General features: G+C 42.6%; 1 protein-coding gene across 1 annotated transcript in view; it reads left to right on the forward strand.

Moving 5' to 3' along the window:
- Window positions 1-24,990, forward strand: part of LOC106085469 (chromatin-remodeling ATPase INO80) — a 252,958-nt gene that overhangs the window by 16,867 nt on the left and 211,101 nt on the right. The window contains 1 exon segment of the mRNA XM_059362041.1: window positions 1,741-1,908. Within this exon segment, the coding sequence (XP_059218024.1) occupies window positions 1,741-1,908 (168 nt within the window).

A 24,990-nucleotide genomic window follows, 5' to 3' on the forward strand; every position in this document is an offset into this window, starting at 1 on the left:
GGGGTACCAGAACTCGCTGTTTCAAATTTCATCAAAATCGGATGAAAAATGCTCCTTTTATGGGATCAATACTCTATATCGGGAGATAGGTCTATATGGCAGCTATATCCAAAATCTGGACCCGGCACGGCATAGCTGTGAGCACCATACAAGCTGGAACATTGGGGTCCGATCTGTTTGGTGTTAAGTGCTGTCACGTGACCTACCGGACGCGTCCGCAGGTTGCGGATAGTGAAATGCTCCACACGGAATAGATGCAACGGCAGTCGCGGACAATCGGTGGTATCGAGCGGAGAGTCTCAGTGAGAGGTCGGGTGGCACCGGCTCTTGCACAAACACCGAGTGCCTATGATGCTCGATATGACAAGGCGAGCTATTGGCGCCTTTAAATAACGAATGGCCACCCTGTTCTCGCGGCGATCGTTCCTTTGGACCGGAACGAGCTTGCTCACATATAGGAGCTTGACGAGGATTGCCACCTCCACATGAAAATGTGGTTACAACAACAACATGGTCCGATCTGGACGATATGCAACAACAAGGTTAAGAGGGGTACCACAACTATCTGTGCCAAATTTTATCGAAATAGGATAAAAAATTCTCTTTTTGTAGGCTCATTACACTATATCGGGAGATAGATCCATATGGCAGCTATGTCCAAATATGGTCCGATCTTTACGATATTCAACGAAAAGTTTTAAAGGGGTACCAGAACTCGCTGTGCCAAATTTCATTGCAATAGGATAAAAAATTCTACTTTTATGGGCTCAATACTCTTTATTGGGAGATAGGTCCATATGGCAGCTATGTCCAAATATGGTCCGATCTTTTCGATATTCAACAAAAAGTTTTAAAGGGGTACCAGAACTCGCTGTGCCAAATTTCATAGCAATAGGATGAAAAATGCTCCATTTATAGGCACATTACAGAATATCGGGAGATAGGTCTATATGGCAGCTATATATAGACCGATCAGAACACACTATGCTAGATTTCATCGAATTCAGGAAATAAATTGATCTTTTATAGCCTCGTAGCGCAGAGGTTAGCATGTCCGCCTATGACGCTGAACGCCTGGGTTCGACACCTGGCTAGACTATCAAAAAAAATTTTCAGCGGTTTCCCCCTCCTAGGTACTAGGTGAGGTACTATGCCATGTAAAACTTCTCTCCAAAGACGTGTGGCATTGCGGCACGCCGTTCGGACTCGCCTATAAAAAGAGGCCCCTTATCATTGAGCTTAAACTTGAAGCGGACTGCACTCATTGATATGTGAGAAGTTCGCCCCTGTTCCTTAGTGGAATGTTCATTGGCAAAATGCATGCATATCCAAATATAGTCCGATTTGAACCACATTTCACAGGAATGTGTAGAAGTCTGCCAGAACTCACTGTGTCAAATTTCATCGAAATCGGATGAAAAATTACCAATTTTTTGTCTCAAGACCTAAAATCCAATTTTTTGAGATCAGAAGGTCAGGTTTATATACAAAGAATATGAAATCATCAAAAATTGTTTGGCGAATCTTTTTATACCCAAGATGTCTGAAAAATTATAAATACCCAACAAAGGTATTTATTGGGTGTTTACCCATTTAATACTCAAGCGTTGGGTATTTACCCGGTACTATTCATTTCTCATATTCACTATGATGTAGGTTATCGTCAGTCAGAGCTGATATAAGTCCCTACTAATTCTTTTTCCAATAATGAGGATATTTATTTCTTTTTTACTTTTTTAGGAATATATGTGGCATCGCAAACATCGTTATATGCGTTTAGATGGTTCCAGTAAAATATCTGCGCGTCGTGATATGGTGGCCGATTTTCAATCGCGGCAAGACATTTTTGTCTTCCTTCTCTCAACAAGAGCAGGAGGTTTGGGTATAAATTTAACTGCGGCCGATACGGTAAGTCATATATATTTCTTGATTTTGATATATTTGTATAATTTTATGAAAATAATTTAATTATGTTTATTTAAATAATATATATGCCCAATTTGATATATATATGCCATAAATACCTTAATCCGAGGTCAATAATACTGTAATTTTTGGTCTCTACATGCCTTTGGCGGATTTTGGGTGTGGGGCGTCCCCTACAATACACTTGATCCTAAATTCGGATATCAGATTTTTTCTATATGTTATTATAGAATGGGTCGCCCGTTAGCCGAGTAAGTAGTATGCTTCGATTTCCAGTGCGGGGGTCATGGGTTCGATTTCCAACAGAAGGCCTGGTCTGTCGCTACTGTGGTATAACAGTGGACTAAAATTGTCTAAGTGCGTCCGGTTTTCGCGTCTAATATACGGGAAAACTTTGGTGGAAACATAATGCCAAACATGGGGCGTGGCATGAAAAATATTAAGGAATTTGGTAAGCAGCACAGAATTCCTGCCTTAGATTTTCCATTTCGATGTTTAAATTTTTATACCCTCCACCATAGGATGGGGGTATACTAATTTCGTCATTCTGTTTGTAACACCTCGAAATATGCGTCTGAGACCCCATAAAGTATATATATTCTTGATCGTTATGTCATTTAAGGTCGATCTTGCCATGTCCGTCCGTCTGTCTGTCGAAAGCACGCTAACTTTCGAAGGAGTAAAGCTAGGGGCTTGAAATTGGGAAATTGGGGCAATTGATTGGGATTGTAAATTGGCTTAATCGGTCCATGTTTTGATATAGCCGCCATATAAACCGATCTTGGGTCTTGAGTTCTTGAGCCTCTAGAGGGCGCAATTCTCCTCCGATTTGACTGAAACTTTGCATGTGGTGTTTTGGTATCACTTCCAACAACTGCGCTATGTATGGTTCTAATCGGTCCATGTTTTGATATAGCTGCCATATAAACCGATCTTGGGTCTTGACTAGAGGGCGCAATTCTCATCCCATTTGACTGATATATTGCATAAGGTGTTTTGTTATGACTTCCAATAACTGTGTTAAGTATGGCGCAAATCGGTATATAACCTGATATAGCTGCCATATAAATCGATCTGGGATCATGACTTCTTGAGCCTCTAGAGGGCGCAATTATCATCCGATTTGACAGAAATTTTGTACCACGGCTTCTCCCATGAACTTCAACATACTAGTCTAATATGGTCTGAATCGATCTATAGCTTGATACAGCTCCCATATAAACCGATCGCCCGATTTTGCTTCTTGAGCGCCTACAAGGCCCAATTCTTATCCGAATGAATTGAAATATTACACAATGACTTCTATAATGTTCAGCATTCATTTATGGTCCGAATCGGTCTATAACTTGATATAGCTCCAATAGCACAACTGTTCTTATTCAATATTCTTTGTTTGCCTAAAAAGAGATCCTGCGCATAGAACTCGACAAATGCGATCCATGGTGGAGGTTATATTAGATTCGGCCCGGCCGAACTTAGCACGTTCTTACTTGTTTCACTTTCATTTCGTTCTTATATTGCCTAGGGTAGGGGGTTTACTATCTCAAGACCCCAGGTGTCCTTCCTTTGTTGTTTTTGTAAAGTTTGTTGTGTTCTATCTTTCTTCTGTTGACCGCATCTGCTACCGTGTCTGCATGAATGTTGTTTAGACCTGCTTGATATGCCGCTTGATCTAGAGGTTCTCTCTTGTAGGGCTGAACCTCACGCTCTAGATCATGTAGATCGACTTTAAGGGTTCTGGGTGGTGGGTATCTATCCACAAGATGATGATTTGGATGGTCTCTGCGATAACAGCCCAAAAAGTATTGCTTAGACAGCATGTAGTTATGTCTCCGCACTGATAAGATCTTTGTCTCCTGATGGAGGTGGTCCACATGAGAACTGAGTATGACGATTTGGATGGTCTTTGCGACAACCGTCCAAAAGATATTGCTTAGACAGCATGTAGTTATGTCTTCGCACTGGTAGGATCTTTGTTTCCTGATGGAGGTGATCCACATGAAAACTGAGGAGTTTGGAGGGCGGCATTCTAACAGATCTGAATATTATTCCACTGCGTGTCACAAAGTTGACGAGACCACATTGGCGCTGCATAACTTACCACAGACCGGCCAATTGCTTTGTACGTGGTCAATAAGATTTCTTTGTCTGCACCCCAAGTGACTTGAGGACCTTGTTTCTGCTTTTGACTTTATCGCAAATTACTGTGGCATGTGGGAGAACTTGATGGTCGGAATCATTTCTCCATCGATCATCACAGTCAGCCTAGTATTCACCCCACGCGTATTTGTAGTGAACAATGTGGCTGAAGATTTGATGGTAGATAACTTCAGATTTCTTGCAGCGAAATATGAGGCAAGTTTGTTGAGGTAGACGCTCAACCTATCGCATATGTCAACAATGGGTGGGGGGGGCCTAATGCCATGATCGTACAATCGTCCACATATGATACGATCTCTATGCCGTCTGGAGGAGGTGGAATGGACGATAGGTAGAGGTTAAATAGTGCCGGAGATATCACCCTACCTTGGGCTTCGACTTCTCATCCCTAATTTGCAATTGACTGGCGACCACATAGATAATTCGCAACCCAGCGTTTCAGGCCTGGCTGGAGAGACGTGTTGGCGATGTCCTCAATTAGTTTGGCATGGCTGACCATGTCGAATGCCTTCGATAGGTCCAGTGCCGCGAGGACCATCCTATCACATGGCCTAGGCTGATTGAAGCCACGACAAATGTGTTCGGTGATGGCATGCGAAACTGTTGCTGTGTTATGCAGTCTTCGAAATCCATGGCAGCCAGTTGTACGCACCGGATTGACCCGATGGAGCTCTCATCGGCAAGGGCTGCCATAGAAACAACAATTTTCAAAAGATCTTTGCGAAAATAGTTGGTACAGATTTAGATATAGCTCTCATAAGCATATATTTATTGCCCAAATTTATAAATGTAGGGTAGGTGTAGGGTATTATATAGTCGGCTCCGTCCGACTTTTGCCTTTCCTTACTCTTCCAACAAAAATTCTAACGAAATGCCTAAAGTAATCAGGACAATTAACAGCCAAACATAAAAAATAGCTTGAAATATTTTCAGCAGATTTTTGTACTTAAAATAGCAAATTTTGTTTGCTGACTTAGCTGACCGAAATGTTTGCTGAAACAGCAGTAATATCTGCTTTCCAGTTTTCAGCAGACATAAACTGCCGTTTAAGTAAACATTTTTACTGTTTTAAATAACAAATTTGGTTGAGTGTATAGCTCGGAGGCCATCGTAGGGCAGAGGTAAGCATGTCTGCCTATGATGCGGAAAGTCTGGGTTCGAATCCTATCGAGACCATCAAAAAAAATTTTCAGCGGTGGTTATCCCCTCCTAATGCTAGCGACATTTATGAGGTACTGTAACATTCGGTATGGCAGCCATGTGTTAATTTCTCCACAAAGAGACGGAATGGATGGAAAAGTAATGCTAGAAAATACAACAACATCAACCATAGTCATACTTTGGTTTCGATTCTTGGTTAAGGAAATCTTATTGAATTCTTTAAGGTGTGAAGACTTCATACGTTGGTAGGCTGTACTTATATCAAATTCATTGTGGAAACGTCTTTTTTAAACTATAGTTGACTTAAATGGATCTCTACAACGATAACATTTTGGTAATTTTAAAAATCTGATAGATAATTAAACTTGCACCAACTACCTATGGGTCACATGATGGCCTTAGCGGATGCTAAGACATAAATCTTGGCATCATCCTCTTCCAACTACCCTCGTTTATGCCTTGAACAATGAGACAAGAGATGAGAACATACATCATCAAATTGAAACAATGCAACAGAAGATTTCACAACAAAAATAATGTTACCGAAATTGTGAACATAATCGATACGACAAAAATTGTTGAGGGACAAATCAACAATGAGAACCTAAGCATCCTAAAAAACTCACTACTCAACAAATCATATGGGGAAAATACAAAAGTACAAACAGCAAAATGCTAAGAACATCAATAAATGGTGAAACCGAATTTGGGATACCTAACACCATTAATGCTCTGCTAAATTTATGAAAGTGGTATAACGTAGTTGGGTCGGATATATAGAATAGTCTCCAGTGGCCTAGTGGGCGTGGTCCTCATCGTTCCGCCAATGCCAAGACAACATGTTCTCTGAACCTGTTGTATGGTCCTTATGTTGCACTTTTTCTCCATAGCAGTCCACCAAACTACTCAGTAAGTAAGTATTGGTCTAATCACGCTCCTGTAGAGCCAGTGGACTATCCTAGGATTCAGGCTCCATTTCGATCCTACGGCCCGTCTACACAGTGAGCCAACATCTGTGAGCCTTCTCAGTACGCTCCTGAATGTGACACTTTCAAATCAGTTTCCTGTCCAAGATCACACCTAAGTATTTGACCTTGTCAGGCCACGTTTCCTCAATAAGACGATTTCAATAATCGTCTTATTGACGAAACGTGGTGCGTTAAATTGGCCCACCTTCGTCTTCCTCGTGAACAGGCGTATTTCAACCTTCTCTGGGTTAACATTGAGACCTCTGGGTCTAGCCCAGTCATATGCCACATGAAAGACCCTTTCGGCCCTTCTGCATAGCTCGTTCGGATCCTTACCTCTTAGAAGTATCATAACATTGAATCCCTCCTCAGTCAGCATCCGTTATAGGTCATTTATGGTGGTCACCCATAGGAGTAGCGATAAAATGCCCCCTGTGGAGTGCCCTGTGCCACTTTCACCCTTATATTTATGCCTTGGGACACATAATTTATCCACCTGTTCGTTAGCATATGGTTTATCCAGTCGCTAAGGACCGGGTCCACCCGGTACTGGTCTAAGGATTGGATCAGTGTGTCGGTCCGCACATTGTTAAAAGCCCCCTCGATGCCAATGCATACCGCCAGTGTGTACGTTTTGGCATCGAAGGATTCTTCTATTTTATGCACAATTTCGTGCAGGGCAGTCTCCACCGACCTTCCCTCGACATAGACATGCTGTGTGTATTTAAGCAGTTCGCTGGATGTCCTACTCTTTATCATGGTGTCCACAATGTGTTCCATGGTTTTGAGTAGAAAGAACGTAAGGCTTATGGGTCTGTAGGTCTTTGGTGTCGCATAACTTGCCTTGTCGGGCTTGGGTATAAACACCACTCTTGCCTCCTGCCAGTCTTTCGGAGTATATGCAAGTTCTAGGCACGCTGTGAAAATTTTGGCCAGACGAGGCGCCATATAGTCTGCCTCTTTCTATAGTAACGCCGGAAATATTCCATCAGGTCCAGGTGACTTAAATGGTTTGAAGCTTCTCAAGGATTCCTTCACCATAAATTCCGTAATTATAAATCTGCGATCAACGTCATTATTCCAAGATTCCAGTGTCTCCGTGAGTATCCTTCGTATCCTGTGGAAAATGGGGTTTCATCAAAATCCTCAACATGTCTTTCGTTGTCCCTGCTCTCACTCCCATGTCGTCTACTAAAGTTTCAGTTTGGACATGGATTTTTGAGAGAAACTTTTTATCTTGGCGGCGTCATTAACGCTATTGACCTGTTCGCAGAAAAGCTTCCAGGGGGCACGTTTTGCCGCTCTGGTAATCTTATTGTAATCCCTGAGCCGTGTGTAATACACATCCCAATAAACTTCCGCTTTTTTACGACGTGCTCTGTTAAAAAGTTTGCGGACCTCTTTCCCAATATTGCGAATCTCCCCGGTCATCGAAGAGGACAACTTCTTCCAAGGACCCTACCAGTGCAGTCGTAATCCTGTTGACATTTTCGTCGTTGTCTTCTATGCTTGGACAATATAAAGTTTCTTGCCCAAGTCTTCTTCTGAGTACTTTACAAATTTTGCCCATGAACATTCCACTAAGGAACAGGGGCAAACTTCTCACATATCAATGAGTACAGTCCGATTCAAATTTAAGCTCAATGTTAAGGGACCTCCTTTTTATAGCCGAGTCCGAACGGCGAGCCGCAGTGCGACACCTCTTTGAAGAGAAGTTTTACATGGCATAGTACCTCACAAATGTTGCCAGCATTAGGAGGGGAAAACCACCGTTGAAAATTTTTTTCTGATGGTCTCGCCAGGATTCGAACCCAGGCGTTCAGCGTCATAGGCGGACATGGTAGTAGTAGTAGCCTTCCGAATTTTGTCCAGTTGGTGTTCAACTTATTCCGGAAGCTTATCGGATTCGGCGCTGGCCGTGCTATTCTAAACCGTATGTAGCGATGGTCAGAGAAAGAGTGTTCCATGGAGACCCTCCAATCCTGAACCTCATCGATTAGATATTCCGAACATATTGTCACATCTAATACCTCCTCCCTAATCCTATTAACAAAGGTAGCGGTATTACCAATATTAAGTGTTATTAGGTCGTAAGTATTCAAGAACTCTACCAGGGCTTGGCCCCGCTTATTAGTGTTGGTACTACCCCACGAAATGTGGTGAGAGTTCGCATCTCATTCTATTAGTACTCCGTTTCCTGTCTGTTTTGCTTTTCTCACCAGCCATTGCAGCGCCGACGTGGGTGGCGGTTTCGGAGAGTCGAAAGGCAAATAAAGTGATGCCAGGTATGCTCCACCGTCTCCCTGTCTCACCACTGTTGCATCCGACTCTGGGAAAAACATATATATACAATTTTTTTGACTGCTCCCTGTTCTTTAGACTGCATTGACTTTCCAGTCACTGCACTGCCTGATGTCATCGTTTTAAGTTCTTTGCCTAGTCTAGTCTTCCGACTCTTTATAAATTCGGTAATGGTTCTATCGTCGGTTCCCTGTTCATTAAGCTGTATTGGGTTTCCATTCCCTTTACTTCCTAATGTTTCAATACTACGATCTTTGCCTATCTTAGCCTTCCAAATCTTAAGTAAATGGGCTTCTTGGGAGTAGGTGATGGTACCATCATCGGCTCCCTGTTCGTTGGGTTGCATTGAGACTCCTATCGCTGCGCTGCCTAATGTTTCAAGTATTCCGAATCTTTAAGTCAGTGATGGGATCCGTCATCGGGTTCCTGTTTGTTAGGCTGTGTTCGGTCTCTCGCCACTGCACTGCTTAATATTTTAGTATTAGGATCTTTGCTTCCCCTAGTCTTTCCAATATTGAGAGATACCGTGATTGTCTCGTTGTCGGCCCCCTGTTTGTTGGGCGGTGTTGAGTCACCTGCCGCTGCACGGCCTGATGTCTCAGAATGAAACTTTCTGCCTATCCTAGTCTTCCCAGTCTTGAAAAAGACAGCTTTGTTGCCGTAGTTCGCCATGCCTTCAGTCTTAGCCAAACTTGTCACGGAGATTTGATCAGTGCCAACCACAAAGAGAGTTCCTTGATCCTTCTCCTCCCTGGGGAAGACCTCCCACTTCTCAGCGACCAAACCTTGGTTTTGCTTGCCCAAGAATCCGAAGATGCGTTCCGTTGCAAATTTAATGCCCCATCCCTTGATGAAGACCGTAGCCTTTGTGAGCTGGGGAATATCCATTTTTCTCACAAGGTCGAGCTTTGCTCCTTCCTAGGGTACGTGAATACCTCTGACGAGCTGTTTGATGGGATTAATACATTCCGCCCACTCAAAACGCAGCGTAAAGATGTCCCCTTCTAAACAGGCATCTCATCATTTGTATGGGTGGACCCTCTACAGAGTTCCACACATGTTCAAAAATCCGATCTTTAACCAGATCCTCCACTTTTATAACCGTAGAGTTGTGTTAAAAGTAATGACAAAATGAACATACCTCCCTCCCATGATGTTCTACATCATACTTTATCCCACCGAAGAGACAGACAGGCACTTGGATATTTCCTTTTTTATGGGGTTTTCACTGCGCCTCGTGTGTGTCACAAAGAAGCTTTAAATTATACCAAGCCATATCAATACGGCTTTAAACCAAAAAAAAAACATAAGAGGCTTTAACCCTCCCAACTAATAGTGGTATTTTTTTTATGTATGACCATATGTGACTAAAGAAACGGATATAAAGTGGTGATATTTGCTTGCCACTAAGGCACATAAAAACGAGGCCTTTGATTTATAGACTGTGAGGATGGCAAAGAAATTTAACATGTTTGCTGACTGCCTTTGCTTAGTTTTAACATTGAAAAACGTTTATGGGAATATTTGAGAAAAATTCTTGTATTGTGATCTTTTCGCAAGCATTTACCAAGGGAAACTCGAAAAACTTTGCAAACTGTGTAAATTGTTTAAATATTGGAAATTGTTCTCACTGGCAAATTGGAAAGAACCTTTACCAAATTCTCCAAAACGCAAGATTTGTGTGAGAACCTAAAATGTTAAGCAGCATACGTAATGTGTATAAACATTGGATATAATCAGCAATTTCTATCTATAAGGTAAAAAACTAAAACCCTCTGCGAAGCCCTAAATTAGATCTAGATATAAGATAAGATAGAGTTCTGAAGAGATTTAAGAAGAGAATAGGTAGCCAGCTCCTAACCGACGCGCATGTATGTGCATCTCAGAAGGAGCACCAGTACACGCCCACTTAAATGTTCACCCGTTGTGTGCCAACCACTGATCCTATGCGTCTACTCACCACACGCGTGGTCATGTGTAGGCTGTTGAAACCACCCTGTCTTGAATATGCATTTGAGAAAACCTCCTACAGAACAGAGCAAATGTAAATTTGCCCATGGATTTTCCATTAAGGAACTGGGACAAACTTCTCACAATGAGTGTTGTCTTTTTCCATTTTTCAGCTCAATGATAAGGGACCTCCCTTTTTATAGTCGAGTCCGAGAGGCGTGCCGCAGAGCGACACCTCTATGGGGAGAAGGTCAGTGCTCTGTTATAACTCCTATTATCAAAAGCCAGCAGCTCCATCGTACTTCTTCGTTCAATGAGTGCTGTCCGATTCAATTTTAAGCTCAATGTTAAGGGACCTCCTTTTTATAGCCGAGTCCAAAAGGCGTGCCGCAGAGCAACACCTCTATGGGGAGAAGGTCAGTGCTCTGTTATAACTCCTATTATCAAAAGCCAGCAGCTCCATCGTACTCCTTCATGGACATTCCATTAAGGAACTCGGGCAAACTTCTCACAATGAGTGCTGTCCGATTCAATTTTAAGCTCAATGTTAAGGGACCTCCTTTTTATAGCCGAGTCCGAATGGCGTGCCGCAGAGCGACACCTCTTTGGGGAGAAGGACAGTATTATAACTCCTATTATCAAAAGCCAGCAGCTCCATCGGACTTCTTCGTTCAATGAGTGCTGTGCGATTCAATTTTATGCTCAATGATAACTAACCTCCTTTTTAATAGCCGAGTCTGAAAGGCGTACCGCAGAGCAACACCTCTATGGGGAGAAGGTCAGTGTTCTGTTATAACTCCTATTATCAAAAGCCAGCAGCTCCATCGTATTCTTTGTTCAATGAGTGCTGTCCGATTCAATTTTAGGCTCAGTGAAAAGGGACCCCACTTTTTATAGCCGAGTCCGAAAGGCGTGCCGCAGAGCAATACCTCTATGGGGAGAAGGTCAGTGCTCTGTTATAACTCCTATTATCAAAAGCCAGCAGCTCCATCGTACTTCTTCGTTCAATGAGCGCTTTCCGATTCAATTTTAAGCTCATTGATAACGGACCCCCCTTTTTATAGCCGAGTACGAAAGGCGTGCCGCAGAACAACACCTCTTTGGAGAGAAGGACAGTATTCTGTTATAACTCCTATTATCAAAAGCCAGCAGCTCCATCGTACTTCTTCGTTCAATGAGTACTGTCCGATTCAATTTTAAGCTCAATGATAAGGGACCTCCTTTTTATAGTCGAGTCCGAATGGCGTGCCGCAGAGCGACACCTCTTTGGGGAGAAGGGCAGTGCTGTGTTAAAACTCCTATTATCAAAAGACAGCAGCTCCATCGTACTTCTTCGTTCAATGAGTGCTGTCCTATTCAATTTTAAGCTCAATGGTAAGGGACCTCCTTTTTATAGCCGAGTCCGAAAGGCGTGCCGCAGAGCAACACATCTTTGGGGAGAAGGTCAGTGCTCTGTTATAACTCCTATTATCAAAAGCCAGCAGCTCCATCGTACTTCTTCGTTCAATGAATGCTGTCCGATTCAATTTAAGCTCAATGATAAGGGACCTCCTTTTTATAGCCGAGTCCGAATGGCGTGCCGCAGAGCAACACCTCTTTGGCGAGAAGGGCAGTGCTGTGTTATAACTCATATTATCAAAATCCAGCAGCTCCATCGTCAAGGGTAGGTAACAGTATACTGGCAGTCAGTGGCCATGTACAGATCCTCAAATCTTCACTGACCGCACACTGGCCATTGCCCTCTACAATGTTAAGTAGTTGTACAAATAGCACAAAAACAAGACTAGCCAAATCGTGCCCTGTGGCCCAGGTCAGCAGTTTGTCACGAGCCGGAGTTGATTTAGGAATTCAAAGCATATCGCCAGACATTTCGACGTTACTATCCTCCAACCCATGGATTTAAGCGACGCCATAGGTCAAGATAAAGCAGAGTTTGCGAATTATAATCCGTCCCATGCCACTATGGACATATTCCTAAGCTAGCATTTCGCTAATTTTGCGCTCTTAATGTCCACAAGTAACCCTGAAAAAATCAGTGTCAGAAATACCGTGCTGCACTATCCTAAATCGTTCTTCATTTTATGCCCCTACGTTGGTTAAAGTATGGTATCTTATCCGCTCCTAAGTACCAGAAGCTGTTAAGCGCGAAATCCGGGCATTGACAATATTACAAAGTCTTATCATCTTTCCCATATGCCCTAAGCACTCTATCACTTGTCGCACATAATATGCTAGTTAATGGCACACCACCCACACCATCCAACTCTATATTTATTCTGCCCATGCTACGGATTTCCAAAAAGTTTTCGCGGTCTTTCAGACTGTATCACTCATCCTTTGTTCTATATAGGCACTCGTCGCCAGTCTATTCTACCCACCCCAAACTTTAGTATCTGGAATGGAACTTTAAACGTAGCCGTCCTCCTTCAGCATGCCGAGGTCTTATCTACCTCAAACACAACTTCAGTTCCCAATCGTCTCTTTTTATCATATCTCCAATGGGTTAAGGGGCCAGATAGTCTGAGATCTACCTTAGTCTATCGTCGTAGCTTTCTCCTTCAGCATGCCATGGTCTCATCTTCAAACACAGCATCACTTCTCTCTTCAAGGAAAGCGAATTCTAGAGATCTACTCTTAAAATGGAGTTTGGTGCCAGGTAGCCCAAAACCTTCCTTAGTCAACCCACCGAATCTCCTTCTTTCAATCAAGGATAGAACCCTGGCCTTATCCGCTCTACTTCAGCACGGCAAGTTCCCTCAGCTTAAGCGCAACCTTGGCAGAACAGTTCCGAATATAAACCTCAAAAGGTTGCATCAGTTCTAAAAGCCTCATGCGGTGTGGATCTCAATGTTCCCGTTATTCTGACGTGGACCATTCTTTGCACCTTCTCCAACTCGTTGGTACAAATCGTCCTATCTACATCCTTCCACCATACCATTGCTTCCAAATACCAGTCCAATACAGGATGATCCAACATGACCAGAGGTTAAAGGTTCAACATCTTGAAACGCAAGCGATCGCTGTAAAATCAGGTAACATCGATAAAGAACTGTTAAATGTGTACATGTTGACAGTTTCCTCCTGCCGATATGGCTATCGCCCTAATGTTGGAGCATTTATCGTGGGCGAAAACCGCATAATGATTGCAGATTTATGCGTTCATCACGCACTCTGACACTCAAAACATGTGGAAGAGCAGAGAGGTACCGATCTGGCAGAACATATAGCTAACTCCCCATTCTGCGCAATAAACGGCGACACCCAAAGCAGAATTGTTGCAAATTTTTCTAGCTCACCTGACATTGTGATAATCAACTCAAATCTGACGACAATGCGAACGATTGTCACTCTCGCCTCAGACCACGTTCCAATTATGATAGAGCTTCGTCGTCCCAATCATCATAAGAAGAGATAAGCAAACGAAAGCTTTGGGCCCCAATAGATGGGTGAAGTAGGAATGTAATACCTGATGGATGTCCTAAATGTGTCTATCTCCACCCTGGCGATTCCAGAGATATGGAAGGTAAGTCGAGTGGTTCCTATTCTAAAGTGTGGTAAACCTGCGGACCAAGGAGATTCATACAGACCAATCTCTATCTTGTCCCCTGTCGCAAAGACACTTGAGGCCCTGGTCCTACCTTGCCTGAAATTGTATCTGACCCTAGTGGATCATCAACATGGATTCCGTATAATGCAACAGCACTCACTGCTATCACCACGCATATCCCATGGCCGCCGGTTGTACGTACAGGATTGACCCGGTGGAGTTCTTCATCGGTCTCATAAACTTACTGTCCTCGTGGCTTTTGACTTGTCAAAGGCATTTGACATGGTTGACCACACCATTCTGTTCAATGACATCATTGAGTCCGATATCTCGAACTTGACGAAGTGGGGGATTATGTGTGCGGCCGGCAATCATATGTGAAATATTTACCTGCGGAACTTGATAGAATTTGCAGGAGCTGTAACAATAAAAATCTCCTCCACCAAATTATAAGCAAAATTTTTTACCACATGGATAACTGATTATACCAAAGAGCTTGATATACAGGTCGATGGAGAAACGATACCAACGTTTAGTAACCCAAAAATCTTGGGCCTACGCTATTCCGATCTGCGAAAGGGCAAGGAACAAGAACAGAGTCCTGAAAACTTTGGCCGGCAGCACCTGGGGAATAGACAAGGAAATCCTGTTGACTACCTGTAAGGCGATCGGGTTACTGGTTATAAACTATGCGACCCCGGTATGCTCCATGGGGGAGTGCGAAACCTACAAACCTGCAAGAACGCGGCACCAAAGACCATCACAGGATGTCAGACCAAACTCACATCTCTCACCAGTAGCCAAGACGCTTGAGGGATGTCGAAGACTGCGCAGCACAACAATTGCTTTGCATGCCATCAACGCACACGTTTTCAATGGCTTCGATCAGTTCAGGCCATGTGATAGGACGGTCCTCGTGGCACTGGACCTATAGAAAACATTCGGCACGGTTAGCTATGCCAGACCATTTGAGGACATCGACAACACGTCCCTCCTAAAACCCTGGGTCACAAATTATCTGTGTGGTCGCCAGTCGTTTGTAGAATTTAAAGTTAGGAAGTCAAGACCCCGTAGAGTGAAACAAGGAGTTCCCCAATGCGGTGTGATATCTCCGACACTGTTTTACCTCTACCCATTCCCTATTCCACCCCCAGACGGCATAGAGATTGTATCAAATGCAGACGACTGTATGATCATGGCATCAGGCTCCTCACCCATTGGTGACATCTGGAATAGGTAAACGTGTATTTCAACGAATTCACATGAGGTGGGTAGGGAACTGAAAGTGATGTTCGATGGAGTGACAATTCCAACCATCAATGTCCCAGAATACTTGGTGTCACATTTGATAGCTTATAGAAGTTCACCTCACATGCCACTGCAATCTGTGTAAGGTCAGGAATAGAAACAAGGTCTTCAAAGAAGACCCCGGCAAAGAAACCTTGCTGGCACAGGATAACTATGGCATCACACGGGCTGGAACTTTGAGCTCTAATCTGTGTGGTGTTCTTTTTTATCACGAGAAGCTTAGCTGTGAGCTACCGGGCGCGTCCACAGGTTGCGGATAGTGGAATCCTCCATATGGATTAGCTGCAACTGCAGTCGCGGACAACCAGCGGTTTTGAGTGGAGAGTCTCAATCAGAGGACGAGTGGCACCGGCTCTTGCTTAAATGCTGAGTGCCTATGATGTTCGATACGACAAGGCGAGATATTGGCGCCTTTAAATAACCAATGGCCATCATGTTCCCGAGGCGATCGTTCGTATAGACCGAAACAAACCACATGTTGACCACGTACAAAGCATTTGACCGGCCTGTAGTAAGTTATGAAGCGCCAATGTGGTCTCGTCAGCTATGTGACATGCAATGGAATATTTTTCAGTTCTACCAGTCTTCGAACTGCGACGGGCTGTCTCCTCAGTTCTCACGTGGACCACTGTCATCAGGAGACAAAGATCCTACCAGTGCGAAGACATAACTACATGCTGTCCAAGCTATACCTTCTAGGCTATCTTCGCTGGGACCATCCAAATCACCATCTTGATGTAGGTATCCACCCCCCAGAAGCCTTAAGGTGGATTTACTTGATCTAGAGCATGAGGTTCAGTGCTACAAGAGAGAACTTCTAAATCAAGCGGCTTATCAGGCGGGTTCGGACGTCATTTATGCAGACACGGTTACAGATGCGGTGAATAGCTACCTGGTGAATGTTGCCCTTGGAAAACGACCGCCATCCATCGCACCCGAAGAAATTGAACACTGCCGACAAACCAGAGTAGTAATTGCTTGGTGCCAACGTGCAGGATGTGTGGCCCTATTTAACTGCCTTAAGCACCACTGTAAACATCTATCTAAACAACCGATGGTAGCCCATCGAGATAACCAACCGAACTTTCGGCCCCCATCCAAGAAAAAAAATTTCGGGATATTTAAGTATGTAGTCCGCCAGCACGTCACAGTTTCGTTAACAACTGCCTCATACAAAGCGGGTCTACATGATATCCACCAAGATGCAGTAACTAGTGCGACCTTATCATACCGACCGAATATATTCCTTTGTGGATGCCCACCACCCATTGCTTAGGAGAAAGACCTGCCCGGGAGGATCAGAACTACTTTCGCCAAACTGAGATCCGGATGGTTTACCAGGCTGAACTCGTATCGTTCAAGGTGAGAAGATACTATTAAAACGATCTGCCCTGACTGCGATATTACACTCCATGACAATCACCTATTTAGATGCCCAGTAAAATCAATGAATCTGACTGCTCAGGCACTATGGACCGATCAAGTTGAAGCAGCTAGATTTTCAGAGCTTGATCTAAGCTGTCTTTTAAGTGCGTCTTCAAACCGTCTTCTGCTTACCCTCGTTGTAAGTCCCATTCTCCCTCCTGAGGGATCTTGACGTGCTGGTACACTGAGAGGATACAGGCATAGTGTCTGTCTATGTAGTGCCTTTTAATTCTCCAAGAAATTTACAAAATATATAAGGCAGTGTAACTTGACTTTTGATTATTAATTTGAATAATTTAAAATTTTTATCTTTTTGTCAAAAATTTATAAAAAATTAATCGGCAAAATTTTCTGTATAAAACTAAAAAATGCAAAACTCGATTGTTCGTCACAGTATTGAGGAAAATATTGAGCAGCACATATGTTCTGTGCAAGGACTTATGCGAGATATCGAACGTTATCGACAGCGGGCAAGGCCACCAATAGCTGCCAATGTCAAAGGTGCACAGAGTATAATACGGAATCAAATCAAGGGTCAACAATACATACCGTCCTCTATAGGCCATTATAATCTGGGACAAGATGAAAAGGAGGCTCGAAGACTAGAAACCTTAAGAAGAAATTGTGATTCTTACTACAATTCCCTTAAGAGTGCTTTGCGTCAAAATCAATTTCAAGAACAGCGTTTGGCCAAGGAAAATGCAGCTAACAATGAGAGATTAGCTGAACATTGTGGCCGTTTGAAAAGGCAATGGAGAATGGAATGTGGAGATGTGGACAAAGAAAATCACAAGGCTCATATGCTTCCTATGGGAAAACATCAACAACTGTTAGTTAATGGTCTAAGAAAATTTTATCCTTGGAATACAAAAAGGAATTCTTCACAAAAATCAATTCATAAAAGTCAATCTTTTAACAAGGCAGAGTCAATAGTGAAAAGTGAATCCACTTCTGCTCCAGACCCTTGCGACCATAATACTCACAATCTTTTGAGCACAAGGGATTCTACTATTCAACAGCTACGCTCTGCTGTGCTCGAGGGTCATTCCCAAGATCCCACTACCAATATAAAACTTGCCCTTATAGTAAAAAAGGCTCTGGTGGAAAATATTCCCTGGGCCTTGGTAGAGAAGACTATAAACGAAGTCAATCAATCCAAGAAGGAAGATCTGGTCTTACAATTGTTGCAAATGCAACTTGGTTCCCACGTCAATATTTTGTGTGCTGTGAGAACTCGTAAATTTCCCTCACTACTGTCACACCTCGATTCCTTAATGCAGAAGTATGGGGTTCAATTTGCTCCGGTTCTTCAATATTTCACATATTGTTGCTCCATTAAAGCTACGCTACCAGACAATGCAAATTATCAAAATCCTTATAAACTCCGTAAACAATTGCAAGTCGATGCTGTATTGTTTCAAGTCAAACTTATAGATATCATTGATATGGGCAATAGAGTGATATGCATCAAATGTGTTCCCCGTTTTATGGATCGAATCTGTGAAACCATGCTAGACCATGACTATAAGATTATAGCCACAGATTGTGGATACATACCTCGAGAGTATGTTCCTCTGGGACCTAAAACTGCACCAAATTATCGTCAATTTCTTCATAACTTAATTCAATTGCCCGATGTTGAGAGTATATGTGATAATGTGATGAAAAGTTGAGCAGAAGGTTAAACTAATCTTAAAATTGTGTAAATTTCAATAATTTATTAAAAAAATTGACATTTGCTGGTTTATAAAAACTGTTAAATTTGTTTAAATTTTTTGAAAAGTTTTTATAAATCAGCAAATTCCTCAAGCCAAATGTAATGAAAAGTTTAAATTGAAGAAATATATTAGCAGAAGTGAATAGGGAGTTGTCGCTACTACCAAATGAAAGGAAGAGAGGTGCAGCCTTCGTTATAAATCACTCCAAAGATTGACATTTTAGTAAAATGACCTATTGACCTATGACATAACTTTTTAAGAATTATGGCAGATATCAGTTTTTGGAATTCGAAATAGTTTACCATATTTTTGTAGGTTAGGTTAGGTTAAAAGCCCCTCGATGCCAAAACGTACATACTGGCGGTAGGCATTGACATCGAGTTGGTTTTTTACAAAGTGCGGGCCGACACACTGATCCAATCTTTAGACGACTACCGGGTGGACCCGGTCCATAGAGACTGGATAAACCATATGCTAAGGAACAGGAGTATAAGTTGTGTGTCCCATGGCATAAATATAAGGAAGAAAGTGGCGCAATGCACGGCACAGGGGGCATTTTATCGCCACTCCTATAGGTGATCACTAAAAATGACCTATTACGAATGCTGACTGAGGAGGGATTTGAACTTATCTGCTACATAGACGATGTTATAATACTTCTAATGGGTAAGGATATGAACCAGCTATGCCGAAGGGCCGAAAGGGTCTTTCATATGGCATATGACTGGGCTAGACCCAGAAGTCTCAATGATAACCCAGATCTGACTGAAATATGCCTGTTCACGAGGAAGACGAAGGTGGGCCAATTTAACGCCCCAACGAAACGATTTCGATATCTGACAAGGTCAAATACTTAGCTGTGAAACTGAATTGAAGGTGTCCCTTTCAGGAGCTTACGCAGAAGGCTCACAGATGTTGGGCACTAAGTAGATGGGCCGTAGGCTCGAAATGGGGCAGGGATGCGAAGATAGTCCACTGGCTCTACAGGTGCGTGATTAGACCAATTCTTACTTACGCCTCAGTAGTTTGATGGACTGCGATGGAGAAATAGTGCAACATAAGGACCATACAACAGGTTCAGAAAACATGTTGTCTTAGCGTAGGCAGAGCGATGAGGACCACGCCCACTAGGGTACTGGAGACTATTCTAGATATCCGACCCATTGACATACAGATTAAGTGTGAGACAGCCTCTACGGCTATGTTACTAAAGGCGATGGGAGAATGGATTGAGGGAGGGAGCAGCTCATACCATCGCGGTATCATCGAGGCGACGATAGGAAACTAGGAAGGGTAAAGGTTTTCGATCGTATACCTGAGATGAACCTTGAAGTCTATTGCGAGGGACTGCTGCCAGCTGCCAGCCAGATCTGACTGATATATACCTCACGAGGAATACGAAAGTGGGTCAATTTACCGCCCCATGTTTCCTCAACGTAACGATTTCGATATGCGACAAGTTCAAATACTTAGCTGTGATCTTGGACAGGAAATTGAATTGAAGATGTCCCATTCAAGAGCTATGTATATATTCACTATGTAGACGAGCCGTAGGCTCGAAATAGGACCTGGATCCGAGGATAGTCCACTGGCTCTACTTAGGTCTCAGTAGTTTGGTGGACTGCTATGGAGAAAAAGTACAACATAAGGACCATACAACAGGTTCAGAGAACATGTTGTCTTTTCATAGGCAGAGCGATGAGGACCACGCCCACTAGGGCACTGGAGACTATTCTAGATATCCGACCCATTGACATACAGATTAAGTGTGAGGCAGCCTCTACGGCTATGAGACTTAAGGCGATGAGAGAAGGGATTGAGGATGGGAGCAGCTCATACCATCGTGGTATAATCGAGGCGACGATAGGAAACCTGGAAGGAAGGGTAGAGGTTTTCGATCGTATACCTGAGATGAACCTTGAAGTCGATTGCGAGGGACTGCTGCCAGCGGCACAGTCTTGGATTGACGGAACCCTAGTATTGCCATCATGGAAGATCATGTTACACGGATGGATCAAAGCTAGAGGACAGAGTAGGCCTGGGTTCTACACTGAGAACCTAGAGACTGAGATATGTTATAGGCTGCTGACCATAATACGGTCCTACAAGCGGGGATCCGGGCAATCACGGAATGCGTAAGGTGGTGTGGTGCTAACGCGAGGACGTCAAGTGTGATCATCTTTACGGACAGTAAACTGGCCATAAGGGCAATAACAACTAGTTTAAGGTTACGAACAGTCATGCAGTGTAAGAAGGAGATTAACGCCTTCTCTGAGAATGGCAAAATCCGCATCGTTTGGGCGACGGGCCATAACGAAGTATGGTGGAATGAAAGGGCACACAATTTGGCGGTGAAGGCCAGAGGACTGCCGTAAAAATAAAGGGTGATTTTTTTGAGGTTAGGATTTTCATGCATTAGTATTTGACAGATCACGTGGGATTTCAGACATGGTGTCAAAGAGAAAGATGCTCAGTATGCTTTGACATTTCATCATGAATAGACTTACTAACGAGCAACGCTTACAAATCATTGAATTTTATTACCAAAATCAGTGTTCGGTTCGAAATGTGTTCATTCACCGTTCAGCGATGAGGCTCATTTCTGGTTGAATGGCTACGTAAATAAGCAAAATTGCCGCATTTGGAGTGAAGAGCAACCAGAAGCCGTTCAAGAACTGCCCATGCATCCCGAAAAATGCACTGTTTGGTGTGGTTTGTACGCTGGTGGAATCATTGGACCATATTTTTTCAAAGATGCTGTTGGACGCAACGTTACGGTGAATGAACACATTTCGAACCGAACACTGATTTTGGTAATAAAATTCAATGATTTGCAAGCGTTGCTCGTTAGTAAGTCTATTCATGATGAAATGTCAAAGCATACTGAGCATCTTTCTCTTTGACACCATGTCTGAAATCCCACGTGATCTGTCAAATACTAATGCATGAAAATCCTAACCTCAAAAAAAATCACCCTTTACTTGGTTAACCCGAAGCCTTTCGGGTCACCGCAGTCCGAGTTAAGGGCGTGGCCGATAAATGCGCATGCAACACTGTGGAACAGCGAAACGGTCGATAGGACAACGAAAATCCTATGGGGGGATCCAGATCGTGAGAAGACGAGGCTATAACTGTAAGTAAGAAGAAGCAGGTTAAAATAGCTATTGGTATCATGACGGGAGACATAGGACTAAGAGCTCACGTATGTAAAATCGGCGCGGCAAGTGATAGCTATAGATAGATGTGTAGGGCATGCGGGGTAGTAGTTTTTAGAGCGCACACATTAAGCCGATTACAGGCTTAGGTGTATATCAATGGGGCAGATTTATATCTGCACCCTCTTTTCAACCTAACCTAACTTAGATTAGGTTTAATAGGCAGTCTGCCATTTGAGTAACTTAGACATTTTCGTCCAATGTAATATCAAAGGAATACAAGAAGGAAGATGTCTTCAAGTTCCTTCTGTTGAATCATAGAGATCGCTTTAAAAAGCCCAACAACTGCGAATGTTCACATCCGCTATATTAGACAAGTTCTCAAAGAAATGAGAACCTAATTTGGAACTCCTTGTGACTGCCAGTGCGGGACATACACGCACACAACAGATGTTCTATACTCTCTTCTTCCTCAACGTCCTTACAGCTTAAGCACAAATCGGTACTTGCTACCTTCAATCTGTAAGCATGTTTTCCGATCATGTCTTATACAATGGCTCAGACGTCTGTTTTAGCCAGCGACTGCAAAGCGGTAGACCTCTTCAAGTCTAGAATGGACCACATAACTTTGCAATGTTCACAGTCCGCACTTTGTGACCGTTCGTTGACAGATATCCTGAAGACTTACCTTACATGTTGCTAGAGGCAGACTCACCGAATGCAGTTCTTTTGGAATGTATCAGGTAGTTCGTTGGTCCTAGTCTCGCAAACTCGTCTGCTCTACAATTCCTTGGGATATCTCTGTGGTCCGGCACCTAGAACAGGTGAATTTTGGACTGTTCAGCCATCTCATTGAGAAATTTAGGGCGGTTGTTGAACTCAGAACTACGTTCGCCACAGATTTAATTGGTGCCCTATTTATTTATTAAGACCTACACAACAGGACAATAATTTTTTGTTATAAAAAGTAATTTTATAAGAGCTATAGAAAAACGCATGAAATCTCTATTCGAATCGATGGTACGGCCCACATAATTAAATGTTTGAAGATTATTTCATGCAAATGTTGACAGTGACTGCACTTCAAATGGTCCATCCGCTTACTTCAATTTTGGCATACTCTTTCCAACATTTCGGCCGGTAGCTCACGAATAAATACTTCAATGTTGTCTTCCAATGTGTCAATTGAAGCGGACTTGTCTATATAGACATGAGCTGAGTCCCACTAGCAGTAGTCTAAAGGCGTTAAATCGCACAATCAATACGGCCAATTGACATGTCCCGAACGTGAAATAAAAAGATCACCGAACTCGTCTCTCAATAAGCCAATTGTTACGCATGCTGTGTGTCATGTGGCACCCTCTTTTTGAAACGACATGTCGTGCAAGTCAACTTTTGCATTTTGGGCAAAAGAAAGTTGGATATCATTTCAAGGAAGTGCTCACCATTCACAGTTACATTACGATTGGCATCATGTTTGAAGAAATACGGCCCAATGATGGCACCAGCCCATAAACCGCACCAAACTGTTACTTTTTCTGGTGCGGCCCAATGATGGCACCAGCCCATAAACCGCACCAAACTGTTACTTTTACATTGTAAGCTCAATAACTCCATTGTTAAGCGTGCAATGTGGCATGTGGCACCGTCTTGTTGAAACCACATGTCATGCCATGTGGGCAATAAAATGTAATATCATCTCGCGCGCACCATTCACAGTTACGTAACGATTCGCATTATCTTTGAAGAAGTACGGTCCAATGATGCAGCCAGCCCATAAGCAGCACCAAGTTGTGACTTTTTCTGGATGCATGCAATGCAATGCTTCTTGCTGATATTCACTCCAAAATCGACCATTCTGCTTATTTACGTACCCATTGAGCCAAAAATATACTTGGTCCATAAAATGGTAGAAGCGCGCGATGTACTAATAAAATTCAATAATTTTCAAGCTTTGTTCGTTTACAAGAGGATTCATGGTTAAATAATAGACCAAACTGAAGATGTTTAACAGTGGATCAAAGCACAAAACGTGCGAGAGCTATTTAATTCGGAGTAGCTGATTTTGCCTTCAACCTTTTAACAACTATCAAAACACACGATAAAATAAGATTTCGTGGTGAACTAAAATAGATCTACTCCATTTAAGGTCGAAATATTAAGTAAGGCAAAAATTAAATAACAAGTAAAAGCGTGCTAAATTCGGCCATGCCGAATCTTACACACCCTCTACCATGGATCGTATTTGTCGAGTTCTTTGCCCGATATCTCTTTTTAGGCAAACAGCTATTTAGCTCTACTATTGGATCTATATCAAGAGGTTCAAGAACTCAAGATTAGAGATCAGTTTAAATGGCAGCTATGTCAGGTTATGGACCGATTTCAACCATACATGGCAAAGTTGTTAGAAGTCGTAACGAAACACTTCATGAAAAAAGCCAAATCCGAGAAATATTGCGTTCGACAGACAGGCAGATAAACGGACATAGCTAGATCGACTTAAAATGTCATGACGGTCAAGAATATATATACTTTATGGGATCTTAGACGAATATTTCGAGCAGTTACAAACAGAATGACGAAATTACTATGCTCCCATCCTATGGTGGAGGTTATAAAAAGTCACAATTCAAAAACTAGGTTTTTTCTAATACACGCCCCAAAACTTTAAAAACAATCACTATAGTTTTGATATATAGAAATATTTTATTTTTTTATTTTTTAATCTTGTACCACACAAAATGAAATACACATGTTCCCCTTTAAAAAAAATGTTACGTTTGACAGCTCCCAGTAAGTTTAATGCATGTCATAAAATAACAAAAACAACTAGTTATGAAGTCAGTGGTTTATTGGCAATCTGAAATAATTATTTAAATAATAAATAAAAAAAAAAAATACTCATATATTCTAGTTCTTCGGTCGAGCTGAATGACCAATCGAATGTTACACCCAAAGGGGGGATTATTAAATAAGTTATCAAGAAAAGAAATTGCAAGGTTTTTCACATAAATCAGCATACCACACCACTGGTGGACGCGTTTCAACTATTGGGTAGATTATCATTTTCAATACCATGGTGGATCATATCCGTCTGTCTGACCGGCCTACCGTTCACATCACATCGTTTGTTCTTATGCAGCTAAGATCATTGCATAACGATTCATCATCCCTTAAGACAAACTCTAATTCCCCTATTGTTGTTATTATACATTCTTATTAAGTTTTCAGTCATCGTGGCAAAGCTCTGCTTGCCTACAGACAATTTTACCACCAAATTTAGCTAAATTAGAACAAATGGTGTGACGTGAACGGTAGGCCAGTCAGACGGATGGATATGATGCACGATGGTGTTGAAGTTGATTATCTAA

This window comes from Stomoxys calcitrans, chromosome 2 (assembly GCF_963082655.1).
Source record: "Stomoxys calcitrans chromosome 2, idStoCalc2.1, whole genome shotgun sequence".
In the NCBI taxonomy this organism is placed as follows: domain Eukaryota; kingdom Metazoa; phylum Arthropoda; class Insecta; order Diptera; family Muscidae; genus Stomoxys; species Stomoxys calcitrans.